The sequence below is a fragment of the Diadema setosum genome, chromosome 15 (genome assembly GCF_964275005.1).
Source record: "Diadema setosum chromosome 15, eeDiaSeto1, whole genome shotgun sequence".
NCBI lineage: Eukaryota > Metazoa > Echinodermata > Echinoidea > Diadematoida > Diadematidae > Diadema > Diadema setosum.
The window spans coordinates 1,220,083-1,238,243 of NC_092699.1; the positions used below are offsets into that span (position 1 = coordinate 1,220,083).

General features: G+C 39.1%; 1 protein-coding gene across 1 annotated transcript in view; it reads right to left on the reverse strand.

Moving 5' to 3' along the window:
• The window catches only part of LOC140239334 (uncharacterized), a 165,676-nt gene that overhangs the window by 96,343 nt on the left and 51,172 nt on the right, over positions 1-18,161 (reverse strand). Inside the window, exon 3 of the mRNA XM_072319213.1 lies at positions 9,104-9,292. Coding sequence (XP_072175314.1) covers positions 9,104-9,292 — 189 coding nt within the window. The remainder of the gene's footprint in view (positions 1-9,103; positions 9,293-18,161) is intronic.

Genomic DNA, 18,161 nt, shown 5'->3' on the forward strand with positions numbered 1-18,161 from the left:
GCAAACATGCCTCATCAGTCACACACAAATAATGGGTAGAGAGCACAACCGGAAACAGCTGGGATTTGACCTTGAGATATAAATGCGTTTCAAAACGGCACTGCATTTATCTACTCACAGAACGGCGAATATGGTCTCAAACGCGTTTCAAAACACGGTTGCGTTTATCGAACCCCTGAAAATGCTTCAAACACGTTTAGGATCGGGATTCTGCCTCAGAAATTTTTTAGATAAACGCAGCTTTAGTCACATTTCTAAATGACATACATTGACACAAAATTTATAGTACATGGCCACACCAGTTCATGCTGTCTGCATTTATCATGATAATAATAATAAGGTCTTATTCATCCAGGGTAGCCTCTTCAGTGTTGCCACTGCTCTACCAGAGGGCCCTGACATTATTATTACCCCAGCGTTGCCAGGTACCCATTTATTACACCTGGGTCGAGAGGGACATGGTGGGTAAAACATCTTGTCCAAGGACGTAAGCGCTGGGCGGGATTTGAACTCGGGTCCTTCAATCGGGAGTCGGGAGTCTTATCCACTATGCCACAGCGCCCTCACATTAGTTAACATTATGGTTCTAGCCCCTAGTAGAACAATTCTGTTTCAATAGGCCCGTTCACACACAAGGGAAAAAGTGCGATTCAAAAATCGATTTTCTTATCGCGATCAAAATTTCGAAATTTTTTCCAGTGTGGACAGAAAAATCTCACTAATTACCGCGATCCTTATCGCGATCCAACTCGCACTATTAGTGCGATTTTTCAGAATAATCGCAATTATTTTGCCAAGCGTCGTGTGTGTGAGCGCGATCGAGATTCGGATATCGGTATTTTTAATCCCATCGTTCGTAGCGCGTGCGAAACTCTATTGGGACTGCGGGGTCAGTCTTCGGTCATGCAAGATTCGCGCATGCGCAGTTTGGCCACTGATCGTTCTTTCCTTGCTGCGAAGTGCGATTTTTCCCTGTGTATGAACGGTCGAAGAAAAAAAAATCGAAATTTGGATCGCGACTGAAATTTCGATTTTCGTTGTTTGTGAACGGGCCTATAATCAACACAAGGTAGGCAGTATCAGTGTATTTGTCATATCAACATGCCTCTCATTTTTTTCTTTTTGCTCAAAAACAACTTTGCATTGTGGACAACACTATCAGACTGAATAGTTTTACCACTTGAGTTTGCAGGACCTTCCTGAAATCACACATTTTATTCCTAAAGATTGGATACCCTTACGAAAAAGTCCTGTGGTACTCCTGTGGTAATTACCACAGGACGGTACCACAGGACAGTACCACAGGACAGTACCACAGGAAAGTACCACAGGACAGTACCACAGGAATTGTCCTGTGGTATTTTGGGACATACCACAGGACAGTACCACAGGAATTCCTGTGGTATTTTGGGACGTACCACAGGGCAGTACCACAGGAAAGTACCACAGGACCGGTACCACAGAACAGTACCACAGGAATTCCTGTGGTATTTTGGGACGTACCACAGGGCAGTACCACAGGAATTCCTGTGGTATTTTGGGACGTACCACAGGGCAGTACCACAGGACTAGTACCACAGAACAGTACCACAGGAACTGTCCTGTGGTATCTTGGGACAGTACCACAGGACAGTACCACAGGTCGATCATTACCACACAGCATTACCACAGAGCAGTACCACACAGCATTTCCATGGTACCACAGGAGAGTACCACACAGGATAGATCGAAAAAAAAAAACAATCTGGGAGAATTTTAGCCACATATCAAGGAATATTCGTGATAGGTGAGTGATGGATTTCAGGACAAACATGGCCCTACTTAATAACCTGTCCTACTCCTAACACATAACCTCATACGAGAGTCTAATGGCCAAGTGCCAATCTAGTTCTATAATAGATCTATATAGTTATATTCTATTCCTAGGTAGCCATCGTCCGTATCAGTACACATATATATGGCCGTCTATCCGTAAAGTATTAAGGCATGGTTACTAACTCGATTATACTTTATTATCAAGATATGAAATTACACTTTCATAACGATATTTATAATATTGGGAATAACATAACATAATTAGGCAATCTTTTATAAAGTTCAAAGTAAGTTCCATCATTAATACTTTGACTTTTTAAGTCATATATGTATTTTCTAAAATCTAGAGTGCTTTTTATGAATATTCATGAGCTATGTAAAAATTTGTACCACAGGAGTACCACAGGAGTACCACAGGAGTACCACAGAAGTCCTTATGAAATTTCTCATGCTTTACATCAGCACTTTCACTAAATAGGTAATACTGTAGGAGTATAGGACAGGATAAGTAATGGCAAATCAATTGTTATAATTCACAGCATAAGTCATCTATCAATTAATTGAGGAATATTAATATGTGCTCTTTTGTTTGTATTTTTGTTATAGATTTCAGTTGATTATGCCTTACAATTTTCCTGTGTGGTACTCCTGTGTGGTACTGCTGTTTGATATTCTCCTGATGTGATAGTCCTCTGGTATAAAATGTTAAGAAAAAAAAAATATCCTGTAGCATTTTTCTGTGGTATTTACAAATTTAATTTGCTGTGTGGTACTTCTGTGTGGAATAGCACCATATTATGATTTTCCTGTGGGATTTTGGACATTTCCTGTGGTACTCTCCTGTGGTATACATCGAAAATTACCACAGGAATTTCTGTCGTACTGTCCTGTGGTACATCCCAAAATTCCACAGGACAATTCGTGTGGTACTGTCCTGTGGTACGTCCCAAAATACTACAGGACAAGTCATGTGGTACTGTCCTGTGGTACTATCCTGTGGTACTTTCCTGTGGTACTGTCCTGTGGTACTGCTGTGTGGTACTGCCCTGTGGTACTGTCCTGTGGTACGTCCCAAAATACCACAGGACAAGTCGTGTGGTACTGTCCTGTGGTACTATCCTGTGGTACTGTCCTGTGGTACGTCCCAAACTCCCACAGGACAATTCCTGTGGTACTGTCCTGTGGTATGTCCCAAAATACCACAGGACAAGTCGTGTGGTACTGTCCTGTGGTACTATCCTGTGGTACTGTCCTGTGGTACTGCCCTGTTGTACGTCCCAAAATACCACAGGACAAGTCGTGTGGTACTGTCCGGTGGTACTATCCTGTGGTACTTTCCTGTGGTACTGTCCTGTGGTACTGCCCTGTGGTATTGTCCTGTTGTACTGTCCTGTGGTACGTCCCAAAATACCACAGGACAAGTCGTGTGGTACTGTCCTGTGGTACTTTCCTGTGGTACTGTCCTGTGGTACTGCCCTGTGGTACGTCCCAAAATACCACAGGACAAGTCGTGTGGTACTGTCCTGTGGTACTATCCTGTGGTACTTTCCTGTGGTACTGTCCTGTGGTACTGCCCTGTGGTACTGTCCTGTGGTACGTCCCAAAATACCACAGGACAAGTCGTGTGGTACTGTCCTGTGGTACTTTCCTGTGGTAGTCTCCTGTGGTACTGCCCTGTGGTATTGTCCTGTGGTACTGTCCTGTGGTACGTCCCAAAATACCACAGGACAAGTCGTGTGGTACTGTACTGTGGTACTATCCTGTGGTACTTTCCTGTGGTACTTTCCTGTGGTACTTTCCTGTGGTACTGTCCTGTGGTACTGCCCTGTGGGACTGTCCTGTGGTACGTCCCAAAATACCACAGGACAAGTCGTGTGGTACCGGTAGTGTCCTGTGGTACTATCCTGTGGTACTTTCCTGTGGTACTGTCCTGTGGTACGTCCCAAAATACCACAGGACAAGTGGTGAGGTACTGTCCTGTGGTACTATCCTGTGGTACTGTCCTGTGGTACTGTCCTGTGGAACTGCCCTGTGGTACTGTCCTGTGATATGTCCTAAAGTACCACAGAACAAGTCGTGTGGTACTGTCCTGTGGTACTATCCTGTGGTACTTTCCTGTTGTACTCTCCTGTGGTATGTCCCAAAATACCACAGGACAATTCATGTGGTACTGTTGTGTGGTATACGTCCCAAAATACCACAGGACAATTTGTGTGTATACTGTCTTGTTGTACTGTCCTGTGGTACTGTCCTGTGGTACTTTCCTGTGGTAATGTCCTGTGGTACTGCCCTGTGGTACATCCCAGAGTACCACACGAGCCTGTGACACAGTACCACACAGTTCCTGTGTTAACATATATTTGTGTGGTACATTGTGTGGTACCAACCAGTACCACAGGGAGTACCACATGAGCCTGTAAAACAGTACCACACAGTTCCTGTGGTAACATTTATTTATGTGGTACATTGTGTGGTACTGACAAGTACTACAGGGAGTACCCTACAATCCTGTGGTACAGTACCACACAGTTCCTGTGGTAACATTACAAGTGTGTGGTACATTGTGTGGTACCGACAAGTACCACAGGGAGTACCACAGGACTTTTTTGTTAGGGTATGAATGATAAGATAGATAATTTCCATCAGCTGTGAAGTTTGAAAGTATGTTTCACTTTCTGTGAGACATGAACAAAAAGAGAAGAATGAGACAGACTGCGACAGCCTTCTCCCTCCTTATATCCCAACAACCTTCCCTCAACATAACTCCCTGGTCTACTCTGGCCACATAATCCACTCTTTCTTTGTGGCTCCAAGGTAAATATGAGCTGTGAATCAGGCCTTTTAGAGATTCACTGACAAAAACCGCACAATGTGGGGGAAATACTAGAGCAAAGGTGCAGTCTTATGCCAGGGATTTCAATGCATTCCAGCTGGGCTGCAAACCCTACACAAAAGTCCATGTGTGGGGACACAAAGAGCCTTTGTATCCTTTCACCAGGATTGGGCTTCTGTGTATGAATCCCAAACATATTTCTTGCAGTATTTGTTGACTCAAATTTGCTCTTCCATACAGAAGCAAAGATCACTCTGTTCTTCTCATATTCCAGATCTTGGCTTTCTGCTTCTTTCTCTTCTTTTTTTTTTCTTTTTGGTAATAAGTCAATAATGGAATGATTTACATGTACCATATAATGTAGACAACTGTCGGAGATACATGTACACTATATATAAATACCTAATTTCATTTCTTCTGAGAGAAGATTAGGAAAAAACTCTTTTGTGAAACAAAGCAGAAGAATTCTGAACACTGAAAATTGTATGTATGCCTTTACAGTCCTACACTTGGATGTATGAATCACAACAATGATAGTCTCTTTTCAGTCTTTGATGTAGTTTTCTTGAAACACTACTTACAGTGTATACACATCACATCTATACACATCACATCTAAATTGCTGTCTTCATGTCAATCTTTAAACAGCCTTTTATTTTTTTCTGCTCCTATTAAAACTGATAGATGTCCTGACAATTAAAAAAAAAACTTCTGCAGAATGCAGGCATGAACCACTGCCAATGGAATAGATTTGAAAGATTTACTCCTCCCTTCCACTCCCTATGTACCCACACCAACTTTCCAAACGATTGAAAAGAGAGAATGGAAGGGGTCAGCCTGAAAATACTTGAACAAATCACTGACCCCAGGTCAACTAGAAGAGAGAATCTGTATCAAAGGAAGGCATCCTTTACTATCTATCATTATGGGAAATCAGAAGCTTTAAGGTTTTCAGTCTTTTGTGTCGACTGGAAAAGAGTCCCATCCCCAGATAATTGCTCCCAGGATCGATTCTACCTTGAATTGCTGTATTCAAACAAGAAATCCTGTTTCTTTTTACTCTTTGGGTAATTTGACTGTTAGGGCCCTGCCCTCTCAAAGAAGAAGAAATTTGGCAAATTGAGGTTAGACAAATAATTCAGGACGAGGTACAATCTCCAAGTCTTTCACTGTTTTCTTTCCCCCCCCCCCCCCCATGGTGTATTTTGATCCGATTTCTTGCTCAGAAAATCTCACTCTTTGTGAATACCCTCAAACATTTAATATACTGTAGGTATATCGTCTTCAATGTTTCAATGAAAAAGACACATGAGCAAACTAAATCTGATGATATTCAAAACAAAATTAAATTAAACGGAAACACACACAGAAAACCCCTAACAGTTATAACTTGAAATTGGACTATGTAACATGTCCAGATATCACAAATTTTGTTGGAATATATACATGGTAACATTTGGCCATTTGTTTTTAGAACTTTTTTGACCTCATCAAAAATCCTTCCTAACCTCAGCCTGCAATTTATTCTTTTTTCCCCTTATATTGTGGATTACTTGAACTTGAACCTGTCACAATAAACTTTCTCTGGAGGGGAAAAAAAAGGAACACACACGAACACATACAATTCTGCTTTTATTCACCTGTCTTATCATCAACAACATCAAACTTGAACTCACTGTTTCCATTTCATTTTTCTTTTCCTTTGAAGCCACAATAATAACAAGGAGCACAGCCTACATCCTCACCACCCAGTGACTGATACTGTATCACCAATTAAATGGTGGAGAATGCTTTACACATCTATGAAGAGACACTGGTTGCTCTTTTTTTTTCTTTCTTTTGCACTGAACTCATTCAGAACTAAGTCCTAGGTAAACCTAATGTGAGTAAGGTCTATGGGAAAAAAATAATGTGACAGAATCAGTCATTAAACTTTTTGTTTGTTTGTGTGTCTTCTTTACTTGTACAAATGAAATGTTGTTCAAATCAAAGATTTCCACATTAAAATATACACAAGAGTACTCATGAATAAGAAATTGATGTAGTACATATTTCATGGTATCTTAAAGAATGCAGGTAAAAGGAAAACAGTTCATTGCACTATTCAACATTGTCACAAGGGAGATGGTTCCTTTCATACTACAGTTTGGTTGACTTAAATTTTCGAATTAAGGAAAAATCTTTACTTTCTATATGAAGGTTTATAATGAAACCTCAATCACAAGCTACTGTATCACTTAAATCCCCCCCCCCCCCTGTCTTTCTCTCAAACATGTATAGAAATGGTCACAGAGGATTCTACATATTCATTTTGTTATCTAGTTTTCCAAAATACTGCCATATAATCAACTTTCAATCAAGAACAAATTGTCCAGAAGTAGAAGATTTGGGCATTCAGACATTAATAGGATATATCTAGATCAGTGTGTCCAAGCAGCTTTAGAAGTAAGCCATCCTCGAGCCATCTCTTGAATTGGATAAAAGGGTTAAAGAAAGCTCAAATTTGAGGTCATTGAATATGAAAGAGAGAAGGTAAGATATGGGGTAAGAAGGGACTATAGGGTGATAACATTTGCTTGCTTAGAACTGTACGGCTTTCGGTAATGGATTTAGGATTTTCTGTCACGTACTTGCCTCAGATTTGAATGAGATTAGTAAAGGTCCTGTTTAGTAGATGTAATTTCATTGGATAAATCTTTTTAATACATTTCAGCCATTTTGGATTGTGTCTTTTCAGAAAATCATCAAATGAAGAACAAAAAACCACTCTACTACAGAAAAGTAAGTTATCAACAGACCAACAAACACACATAGATCTCCACTATTCAAAAGAGATGTCCAAATTCTTGTCCAATCCTGATCAGCCCAACATTAATGATGTTATTAGGAGCCCTCCTGTGGCATCTTTCCAACCAAATCTCCTGCTTTACTCAAATCCATGTTGATTCCAACCCCACCCCCAATCCTTTCTTGCTCTGTGTAGCCCTTAATCATCCTGTCTGTCTTTGCCTAGTTTCCCCCTCCCTGTTCATCCCACTGCCTGCACACGCCCTTCCAGGCCTCAGGATGCCATTTCTGGAGGCTTCCTGAATAAGACACAGTGAATCCCTTTAAGCCAGTGGAAAAACCTTGCAGATTGATGGAAACAGAGTCCATTTAGGAGGAAATTATGATATCAATGGGTTTGGAGGTAGAATCTAAGTTACTCAAGAAAAAGGATATAGAGATATAACATGAAAAGTGGAAAAAAATGCAATATAAATGGAAGGATTTTGCTTTCTTGCAGGACCTAGATGACTCTCAAATTTTTAAGGACCAATACACACTATAGTTTTGGTTCATCATCATGTGGTATGAATGAAACATCTAACTTGAACACACATCCTTTTCTTTTATTTCTCAAAACCGTTGTTAGAACAGTCAATCAAGCATATCAAGTTTCAAATTACAACAAAGATGTGTGCATAATGGGAATATGGTTGTAAGTGCCACGGCAACACCTACTTAACAACTAATCAGTAGCAAGATTTTTTTTTTAGTTGCCATGGCAGATGCCATTACAGTGTTCAAAGAATATGAAACAAAGCCATGTCAGTATCACCCATGAAATAAGTCAATGACTAGAATGTGAAAACAACCCATGCATGTCTCTCTTCTTCTATGAGATTTAAATGTCATTCTCATCTCCTTGAGAATACTGAGTGTTCTGCTCCAAGTTCACATGGACTGAGGATGAAGTATGCAGGAAATATCATATTTACCCCAGCCCTCCCCGAAATTTGGAGTTGAACCAACATCCGTCTACACCCACATCTTAGCCAAGTTACCCATAGGTCAAAGGAGTTTGACCTTTTATCTTCTACACTGTACAGACCAACAGATTCTTGGAGGAAAGGAGAAAATCTGATTCTAACCACTGAAGACAAGCTCGCCAATATCTTTACCAAAAGACTCTTTAGCCATAAGGTGTATAGGAATGGTGAGGAATTTTTGTGTGTTATATCCCCATTCCACAGAGATTTTTCTCATTGGTCACTAGTAAGAAACAGGGTTTGATGCTTCCGATATCATTCTGATGAATTCTGATATTATGTCAATGTCAGACATGTTGCTGTATGGGTGTGATCTTCATCAGACCATTTTGCATCATTGGATCACCGCCCGACGTGTCTGACACTGACCTGACACAAGTCGGATTCATCAGACTGTCATCTGATACACTTCAGTGTGTGGCCAAAGGTAACAAACTTTGCTTCTACGAGTGACTGATGAGAAAAAAAATCTCTGTGGAATGGGGGTATTCGTAGTCACTGTCCTGTCATTTTGTCTTTAAAGCCACAAAAGAGCCAAATTGCTCATCTTTTGTCAATCGAAGGGGTCATCTTTGTCTTCAGACAAAAAGCAACAACTTCAATGTAAAAACAAACAAACAAACATGAGGAGGCAAGATCTTACCTGTTGGCCTTCTCTGTTACACCAGAGTCCCTGCATCACCTTGCCAAACTCGCCCCTCCCCAGCTCCTTGTCAAGAATCTTAATATCCGTGGCTGGAATGATATGGCCCCCACTAGGTTGGGCACCAGGCCCCTGGGTCGTCACTTTGGAGAGTGGAGGAGGGGGCTTGGACCCAGTCTTGCCCCCCTTCTGTAACATTAAAAAAACAAAGAAGAAAGCATTAAAGTACCATAACTACAGTCTGTACATAATCATAACAATAACCATATAAGATACGAAGAGTGTTGGACCCCGTTTACAGCTTGAGAGAAAAGGCCGGGCTCGGCAGCGGCCGAGCCCGGCCTTCATTTCAGGGCCCCGCAATTGAGGCCGGGCTTGGCCGCGGCTCGTCCGCCGCTTGGCCCAGCCCCGCACTGTAAACAGGGTCTTCGAGTACCATCACTGTACAGGTAGGCTATACTCATAATGTAATCTAATATAAATGAAATTAACATATGAATCACAATATTCATACACAACATTCAGTGCATTATGCACCTGCACCCAATCATTATCTGTTAATGGTATCTTGACCTGTACCTCATCTCTAAAACTCTCTGCATTTTAAGTTTGTATTCATCTGTGTGTGAGAGCACAGACATTGCTACAGAATTTAATCATCAACATTTGTTTTACAGCTTACAACTGTATATGCCAAGTCTTGGGAACTTGCACTAATTATGAAGTTTTAATGTCTTAAATTCCCTAATTTTTTTTTCATATCAAATGTGCAAAGGTTAACATTTTCTCAACATTTATTTGATTAATGATGGAAGAACAAGTACAAGGAATAGCAGGTCACTTCAAGTGACTGCACACACAATCCCTGTCAGTGCGGTGTGAAAAGGGAGAAAAGAGCAGACTCCTGTCTAGCTACATGGAACTGGGTCATCTCAGTTCACAAGTCACAAGTTCAATAACTGGTGCTTGGCAACCGCATTATAATCTCACACATCATAAACTCCATCACCCTCTTGGTATTTTCAGTTTCGTAATCTCAGCATTCACTACTTTATTGATATCATCAGCAATTCTGACTGCAGTCATAGAACTTCAAAAGTGAACTACTCATGAGTATATTGATATCCTGCAGGATTGGATAATCATTTTACCCCCCCCCCCCCCAAAAAAAAAAAAAATGGTTTTAGTGGCCTTGCAGAAGTACACTGTACTTGCATTTTATCAATAAATTCCATCATGATCATCTGTTAACAATCATCTTGTTTACAATCAGCTCTCTTCAATGCACAGAGAAGAGAAAACAGATAATCTGGGGCATGATTCAGGACAATTTGTGGCTTGGAACCATGAAGGAGAAACTAATCCAGGAAAGGATCTCTACAGAAACTATAATTAGAATAATCTCGAAAATACACAACCAACGTACCAAAAAATTCTTCAGTGCTGAAGAAACTCTGGACCAAAATGTCCTTGGATGTGACAGACAGGGAAGGAAAGACGACCAATTAACGGATTACCCCCTCTCAGATCCTGAACTGGGTCACAAACTCTCACTAATGAGGGAGAGGAAATAAATGTCTGGAGGGAGGGGGTAAGGGATGGGGGTAAGGGATGAGGTAAGGGGGTGGGGTTGACAGGTGGGGGATCAGAAAGGTGGGGTGGGGCTGTTTGAAAAGCACACATTTTGCCCTTCACTAAGGATACTTCAAAGGGGATTTCAGCTACTCTAAGGATCTCAAAGAAATCGCCTGCTACATCCCTGCACCCCAAGGACACACAGACAAACATGAGACACACACTAATCAGTAAGAAGCAGCAAGGAATAAGATCCCGACACATTCCATAGCTTGAATCCTTTCAGCAGAACATGAGATCCCAAGTCTCCCGCCTGTCACATATGTAGTATGATTGTTAACTCGACATATAGCATATCATCACATATGGCTTCTCTGCTGTTGCTGTCTTCTCTTTTGTGACATGTGCTACTGACAGAAGCCACTGCTATTCCAGAATTCATAGAACAACAACAACAACAACAAAATCATTGTAGCTCTCACATAAATTGATAACTACATAATCTGTACCAGTTGTTGGAATAGTCTATTATGATTTTGGAAAGTTTCTCTATTTTTTTTTTCTCTCACAAACAAGAGGTACCAAGACTGATTGTTTCCTTCCTCAAATAAAATGCTGTCTAAGCTCTGTGTACAGTTGAGTGAAAAACAAAGGAATTCAGGTTCTTATTCATCAGGAAATGCTTTAACATCTCGTATGAACAGAATTCATTTTTAAAAGGGAAAAAGTGTGACTGCACCAGCACCTTCTTGCAGAAATGTTACAAAACAACATTTATCTAGCATTACACATCCCTGACAAATTTCAATCAGAAATTGAATAAGGTAAAGAGAATGTGTAATCAGGGCCTATAATGAAGTGTGTCTGGCCTCTCCTTGTTTGTGTGTACATGGCTAACGAACGGGAAATGGAGGTCTGCCGATCCCTAATTAATCCAGGCCATAGCAGCTGAATGACTCCAATGTGACACATACTTCCACAAGGCATGCAGCTATTTTTAAACCTTGAGGGTAATAACCAATACACATGTTGAAGACTGACGGCTATGAAGAACAGACACCACTGGTTCACACTAGTCTACACTGTGATGTGCTTAAAGGGACACATGGACCCAGCTGCAGACTCTAAATATAAAGACTTTACTGGTGACCGGGGACCCTATTATTCCAAACATAACTTTTCAGATGGTTTTTATCATAGCTCTTATAGTTTGTCATGATGATGGTAGTGAGAAACTATACTGCAACAACTCAACCTTGCAACTTGTTCACCCACAGTAACAAATAGGCTAAATTATAACGACTACAGTCTTACATAAAGCTCGAGAAATCTTTTTGCTCACGCTAGTGATAATCCAATAGTCATCATAAACATTGCTTTTCATGGATCTTATCCATATCATTACATATTTGAGTATTTCATCTTGTTCTATCATGTTTAGTTTTGCACAATACAATAACCTTACTTTTGCAAGCTAGTAAAGAAGTGTGTGCTATCACCTACACCCTTAGAAGAAGTATAACATTCATTAATTTTTTTCTGCATTGTAATATTTCATGAAGCTCTGAACTTCAATTAAGACTAAATAAAAGTCAAATGGCTCATTGAACAATACAAATGATGAGTTTAAAAAACAAATCTGAAAGTGCCTTAAGCAAGACTATACGCTAAAAGACAAGATGAAAGTTCAATTATCATGTATGTTTGATACCAAGGCATTCTGGGGCTGAAAATGAATACTGTCAAGCATGGAAGCTGAGGTGTGGAAAATATCATCAGTCCGTGGATTCAGCACTTTGCTCATCAACTGCTTTTTCATCAGGATCTTGGATATCACTTATCTAGTCACCAAGCTTCCACAGCCTAGCCTGCTGATTGCTCATTGGTGTTTATATGACACAACAACAACAAAAACAATCTGTGAAGAGGTGAGGGTGATATCTTAGCGTGGGTATCAAAATACGCTCTAGAAGATATAACTAGTTTATGAAGAATCTGTGGCTCCTGTTTTGATTGGGTTCATGAATAAAATAAGTCGCAGCAATCACTGCTAAATTACTCAAGAGTTGAATATTTCACAACTGGACAAAATGAACTATTGGGAGAAAAATAAAGCAATCTATATATTTCAAATATTTTTGAGGAAATCTAACATAATATAAAAGCTGTCAGGACAACAGAATGTGAGTCAATTAACATGGCATTGATATACATTGTAAACCAACCATCATGATCACTGATTCACATTATTACTTGATCTAATTTCTCAGAACTGTATACTCAGCCACACCACAGGGTAATCATTGCTGGAAGGCCTTTGTCAATTTCAGCTTCTAATTGAAAAAATGAAAATCATATGCCCCAGTCTGTTGAGAGAGTAACTGTGGTCAAGTTTAAAGCCAAAGTAGCTTTTCATTGTGGCACATTGGCAACACAGTTCTTCTCACCACAATGATATCAATAGAGAATCACTCCAGAGAAGAATATAATCTTCACGAGCACAAACAGCAAATTATGAAATGTAAGAGATGAAGCATATTTAAGGTAAGACTAAATGCAAAAATATATGTGGCCAACCACAATAAACAGAAGTAGATTTTTTCTTTTTTACAAGTACCCGGTACATCACATTCTTAACTCCACAAGAAAAAATAGATTTCATTCTAGTCAGCACAAACTTGCACTTTTGCACACATACATAATTTGAGAAGCCACATAAACAAAATATTTCCTCTCAAGGTAAAATGTTTTTAATACAGAAATTTCCCTTAGAAACAAATGTGAAAGTAAGAATGAAATATGATGAGAGAATGACTCTTTATAGCATCTCATGACAAAGATGTTCATTAGAAGTGATATATCCCTTTAAGTTTGTATTCTCTGTGGAAAGTGAATTAGGGAAGAATTGATCTGTCATCAGCAATCCCCAAAGTGAAAATCTCGCTGCGCTGTTGTTTCAATCTTGCCTCGCTCATGGCCACTTTGCTGATGGAAATCTCTCTCCAAGAGCAGGGGCAGCCGCTGGCCGGATGGTTTGTTGGATGTCAGAATGAAGATCTGTTTCAATCCTGAGACCTCCAGCAAAATTTTTGATTTTTACTGGAACGAAATCAATCCTCTGTCTGTTTGTTTGTTTGTTTGTTTGCGAGTGTGATTCTATCACTGCATTAAATACTGTAAAATCAGAATTTACGCGTGCATGAAACTTTAACAAATTTCACAAGGAGCCAAGATTTGTGAAAGTAAAATGCATGTGAAGATGTTTATCTAGGCCTACACAATGCATAGAATGCCAGTGGTGATTCGCAAGTTTCATGCTGCGAAAAAAGCCCGTCTGCTCCAATTCACGAAATGTTCATGCTGCAAATGTTTTTGGTTATACAGTAGGGCCTATATGGATATTTCCTATTGGATTCTGTGAGAGTACATCAGATGTTCTTTCATCATTATCATACCAATAGCATAAAGCTGCATTTTAACCCATTGAGGACGGACTGATTTTGCTACAATACACATTTCCCATAGACACCTGCCCGATTATACTCGGGACTCGTCCTCAATGGTTTCTAGATGGGATATTGTGCTTACCAAGTATATGTGATGACCTCATATCTGGACGGGAGGATAAGGAGTAGGTAACAGTACCTTCAACCTATCAAATCAAGCCTGCGTGAAGAGCAAGAAAATGCCCTTGGAATCTGGACATACAAAATTTTATTTGATCACACAGATTTTTTTTTCTTTGAATATTATAAAACTGAATGAAGTGTTTCAAGGCGTCAGACTAAAGTAACAGCGGGATATGGCAGGGTGAAAAACAGAAACAGAATTGAGTTCTGTGTTGCCTTAACACTGTGTTATAAATATCAGCGACCTGACATAGTAAATCCCATTCCTCCTGTTGTCAATCACCTACAGACATCATAAATGACCTACCCACAGAGAACAGTGTATGCTGTCCACATGCCACTTAATAATTAACCTCAATTGTCTACCAATCAATACAGCTGACCTAACCCTTCTAGCACGCTAGAAGGCTACATACATTGTACACATGGACGGAATAGAATATCAAATTTTGTTTGTATGCTCCCTACTACAGTGCTACTAACCCCAGCTAACATGCTATAGGTTGGGGTCATATGAATATCAAATAAATGGTTAAATTGACATATCTCAGCAATCTACAAAATAATGGTACTTTAGCATATCTCTGTGGATAATAACTCATTTATATTACATGATATCATATCTTTACATTACATTCAATGCTGTACATCATATCATAATGCATTATGTTGTATTATACTGATCATTATATTCATTATCATTTCTTATCATCAAGTTTTACACATGAATTTGAATTAATTTGCTTTCATTTCTGACAGCAAATTATAAAAAAAAAATATCAACATACTGCATGTAGAGAGCTAGTAAGTAATAGAACTAGAGAATACTATGAAGCAAGAAATATTCGCAGCATGAAATTTTCGTGAATTGGCATTGGTTTATATATAGTGTAAACAAGAACTTTCAGCATTTTAATTTCACAAATCTTGGCTCTTGTGAAATTTGTGATATCAAAATGCATGCAAAATTTCTGGTTTTACAGAACTTAAGAAAAATTTTCCTGCAAAACCAACTTGAATCTTGCTTAGTTTCACATCGTGTTGATCTGACTCAATCCCTTGCTGCTGGCAATGCAAAGAAATAATCAGCATTTCTGAAAGAAACTATTCATATCTTCCTTCCATACCAACAGACAAACAGGTCCATCAGCCTTATATCACAATCAGAACAAAGTCCAGGCATATTTCATCTCTCCCATATACAAACTGCCTCTGGTACATGTATAATGGCAAATGACTATTTGGCATTTACAAAGATTTTTTTTCGCTATATATCAATTATCATTACCTCAGGAGCTTTGCAAACTGAAAATCCTACAATTCTTCAAATCTCATTATCATCTAGCCTTAAGAAAAAAAAAAGTAAATCAGTGGTCTTTTTTTTTTCTTCGTTATTGGTTGCTCACCACTGCAGTAGAAAAAATTCCACACTTCCCATTTTGGTTGGTTCTTTTTTCACCATGGTGCCAGCTGAATACATCATAAGTCAACAGATTTTAATCTAGTCACATCAAGTATTGAAGTGATTAAATGTTTAAAAAGTAAACTGGAAAATTCAGAGACAGACTAAGGCTGTTTTTATCTAACTAGAGAAAGAGAATTATGTTTCATGATTTGAATGGCATTTATGAACATGGTCTGAAACCTGATTTTGGGGATGCTGCGTTTATGTGGCCATCATATAATCACAATTCAAATGTAGTCACAGCAAAGCTGCTTTGCACCCTTGGACCTGGGAAGTAGAGGTTAAAGGGTGTGCACAGTTCTGGTTGAGGTGAGGATTTAGCTTTTAACGTTTTGCGAGATATTCAGAAACCACTCTGTGAGATGTCAAAGAGCATGCAATTCTAAGGGGTATCAAAAATTTATTTGACGAAAATCGGTTTTGTAATGGCTGAGATATCCAAAAACAAGGGGAAACAAAGAGATCCTAATAAAGTTGTGGCCTGTCGCCTTTTATTATTATCATTTTTTTGGATATCTCAGCCATTTGAAAACCAATTTTCATCAAATAAACGTTGAATCCTTCTTAGAATTACATGCTCTTTCATATTTCATAAGAGGTTTCTCATTATCTCACTTAAGAATGTTCAAAACATGAATCCCCACCTCAACCAGTACTGTACAGTCCCTTTAACTGCGTACCACTAAACATGTCTTCATCATTCAGGCATAAACAAAGAACAGAAACTCAAATGGCACATGCTTTTCTCCGCAGCCGGAAACGGCTGGAAGTTGACATGGGCAGCTCAGAGATACAAAGACGTTTCAAAATAGCACTGGGTTTATCTCTTTAAAGCGGTTTTGGTCTCAAACACTTTTCAAATCAGCTTTTTTTTAAAAACATTTGAAAACATGGTTGCGTTTATCTATTGCAAAAAAAAAAACAAACAAACAAACAAAAAATGCCTAAAATGTGTTTAGGATTGTGATTCTGCCTTGGACAATTTTTAGATAAATGAACCCTGAGTTGGATACCAAGAAGCCTCTAACCCCAGCCTCTGGTTCAATAGCAACCAGTGGACTAGCTGTGGCTATTAAAGGCAAGCTACTTTAGGATGTTTACTTGGTCATCAACCTAAGACACAGAATGTGAGCAATTATATAAAATTTAGAAACATGATAAAAGTTTGAAAATGACCTTAATGACTGCTACGGCAGTAATTAATGACTGCTTCTCAGCACTTTCATTAAAGGGTTGGTGTAGATTTGGTTGAGATTGGGATGCAGGTTTAAACTTTATTGTGAGATTTATAGGCCTAATTAGAAGCCACTTATACATGTACAAGATATCAAAGAGCATACAATTCTAACAGGAATTAAACATTTATTTGATGAAAACCAGTTATGAAATGGCTGAGATAGGCCCTATCCAAAAACAAAGAGATCCTAATGAAAGGTACGACCCATCTTTTATTATGACCTCTTTATCTTACTTTGTTTTTGGATATCTCAGCCATTTCAAAACTCATTTTCATCAAATAAGCTTTCAATTCTTCTTAGAATTGTAGGCCTATGCTCTTTGATATTTCATATACAGTAGGCCCATATGGTTTTTAATTATCTCGCAAAAAGTTTAACCCTGCATCCCAATTTCAACCAAAACCATACCGCCCCTTTAACATATGCCTAGAAAATTAATGTGATTCTCACAGAAGGAAGATGTAATGTGTGTATGCTTATTATTCCACAACAAAAGCTGGCTGTCTTCTCTTGAACAGGGAACTGTTTGCTACCTCGATTCTCAAAGGACTGCTTTAAAGAGACTGTTTAAACATCAGATATCTTTTGGATGAGTGTTTGTTGTAGGCCTACATGTACAGTACATGACACATCATGTATCAACTGGTTTTTCCACAAATGCATACAGAGTGAACTGAAACTGCCCCTATTTGACCTTTTACCAACTTAGGAATTTTAGAATGGACCTTGAGTCGTATCCTTGTAGGAATTTCATGCATTGTTGCTATAAACTTTTGGAAGATAGTTCCTCTATTTGCTGTTTTCTTCATCCTTAGTAACAATGTACAGAGGCTCTGATCAGTATGGAGTGGCAAAGAAACCATTCTTTTGGTCTCTCTCTCTCACAGACACACTCAACATGCAACTCCTCCCTGCTAACACTACGGATTGGAAGAAAAATATACACACTTTAAAGAATTCACAGTGTACTCTCAAACTCATCAAAGATTTGACAAGTAAACAAAAATGCAGGCATCTTGGTTCCAATCCAATCCATTCTCAATAGAGGATGGCCAGCTGTCTGTAAACAAAGCAAATGGTATGGAATAAACTGTGTAATACACCTGTATCACAAAAAAAAAAAAAAATCCATAAATGTCTGAAACAGCAAT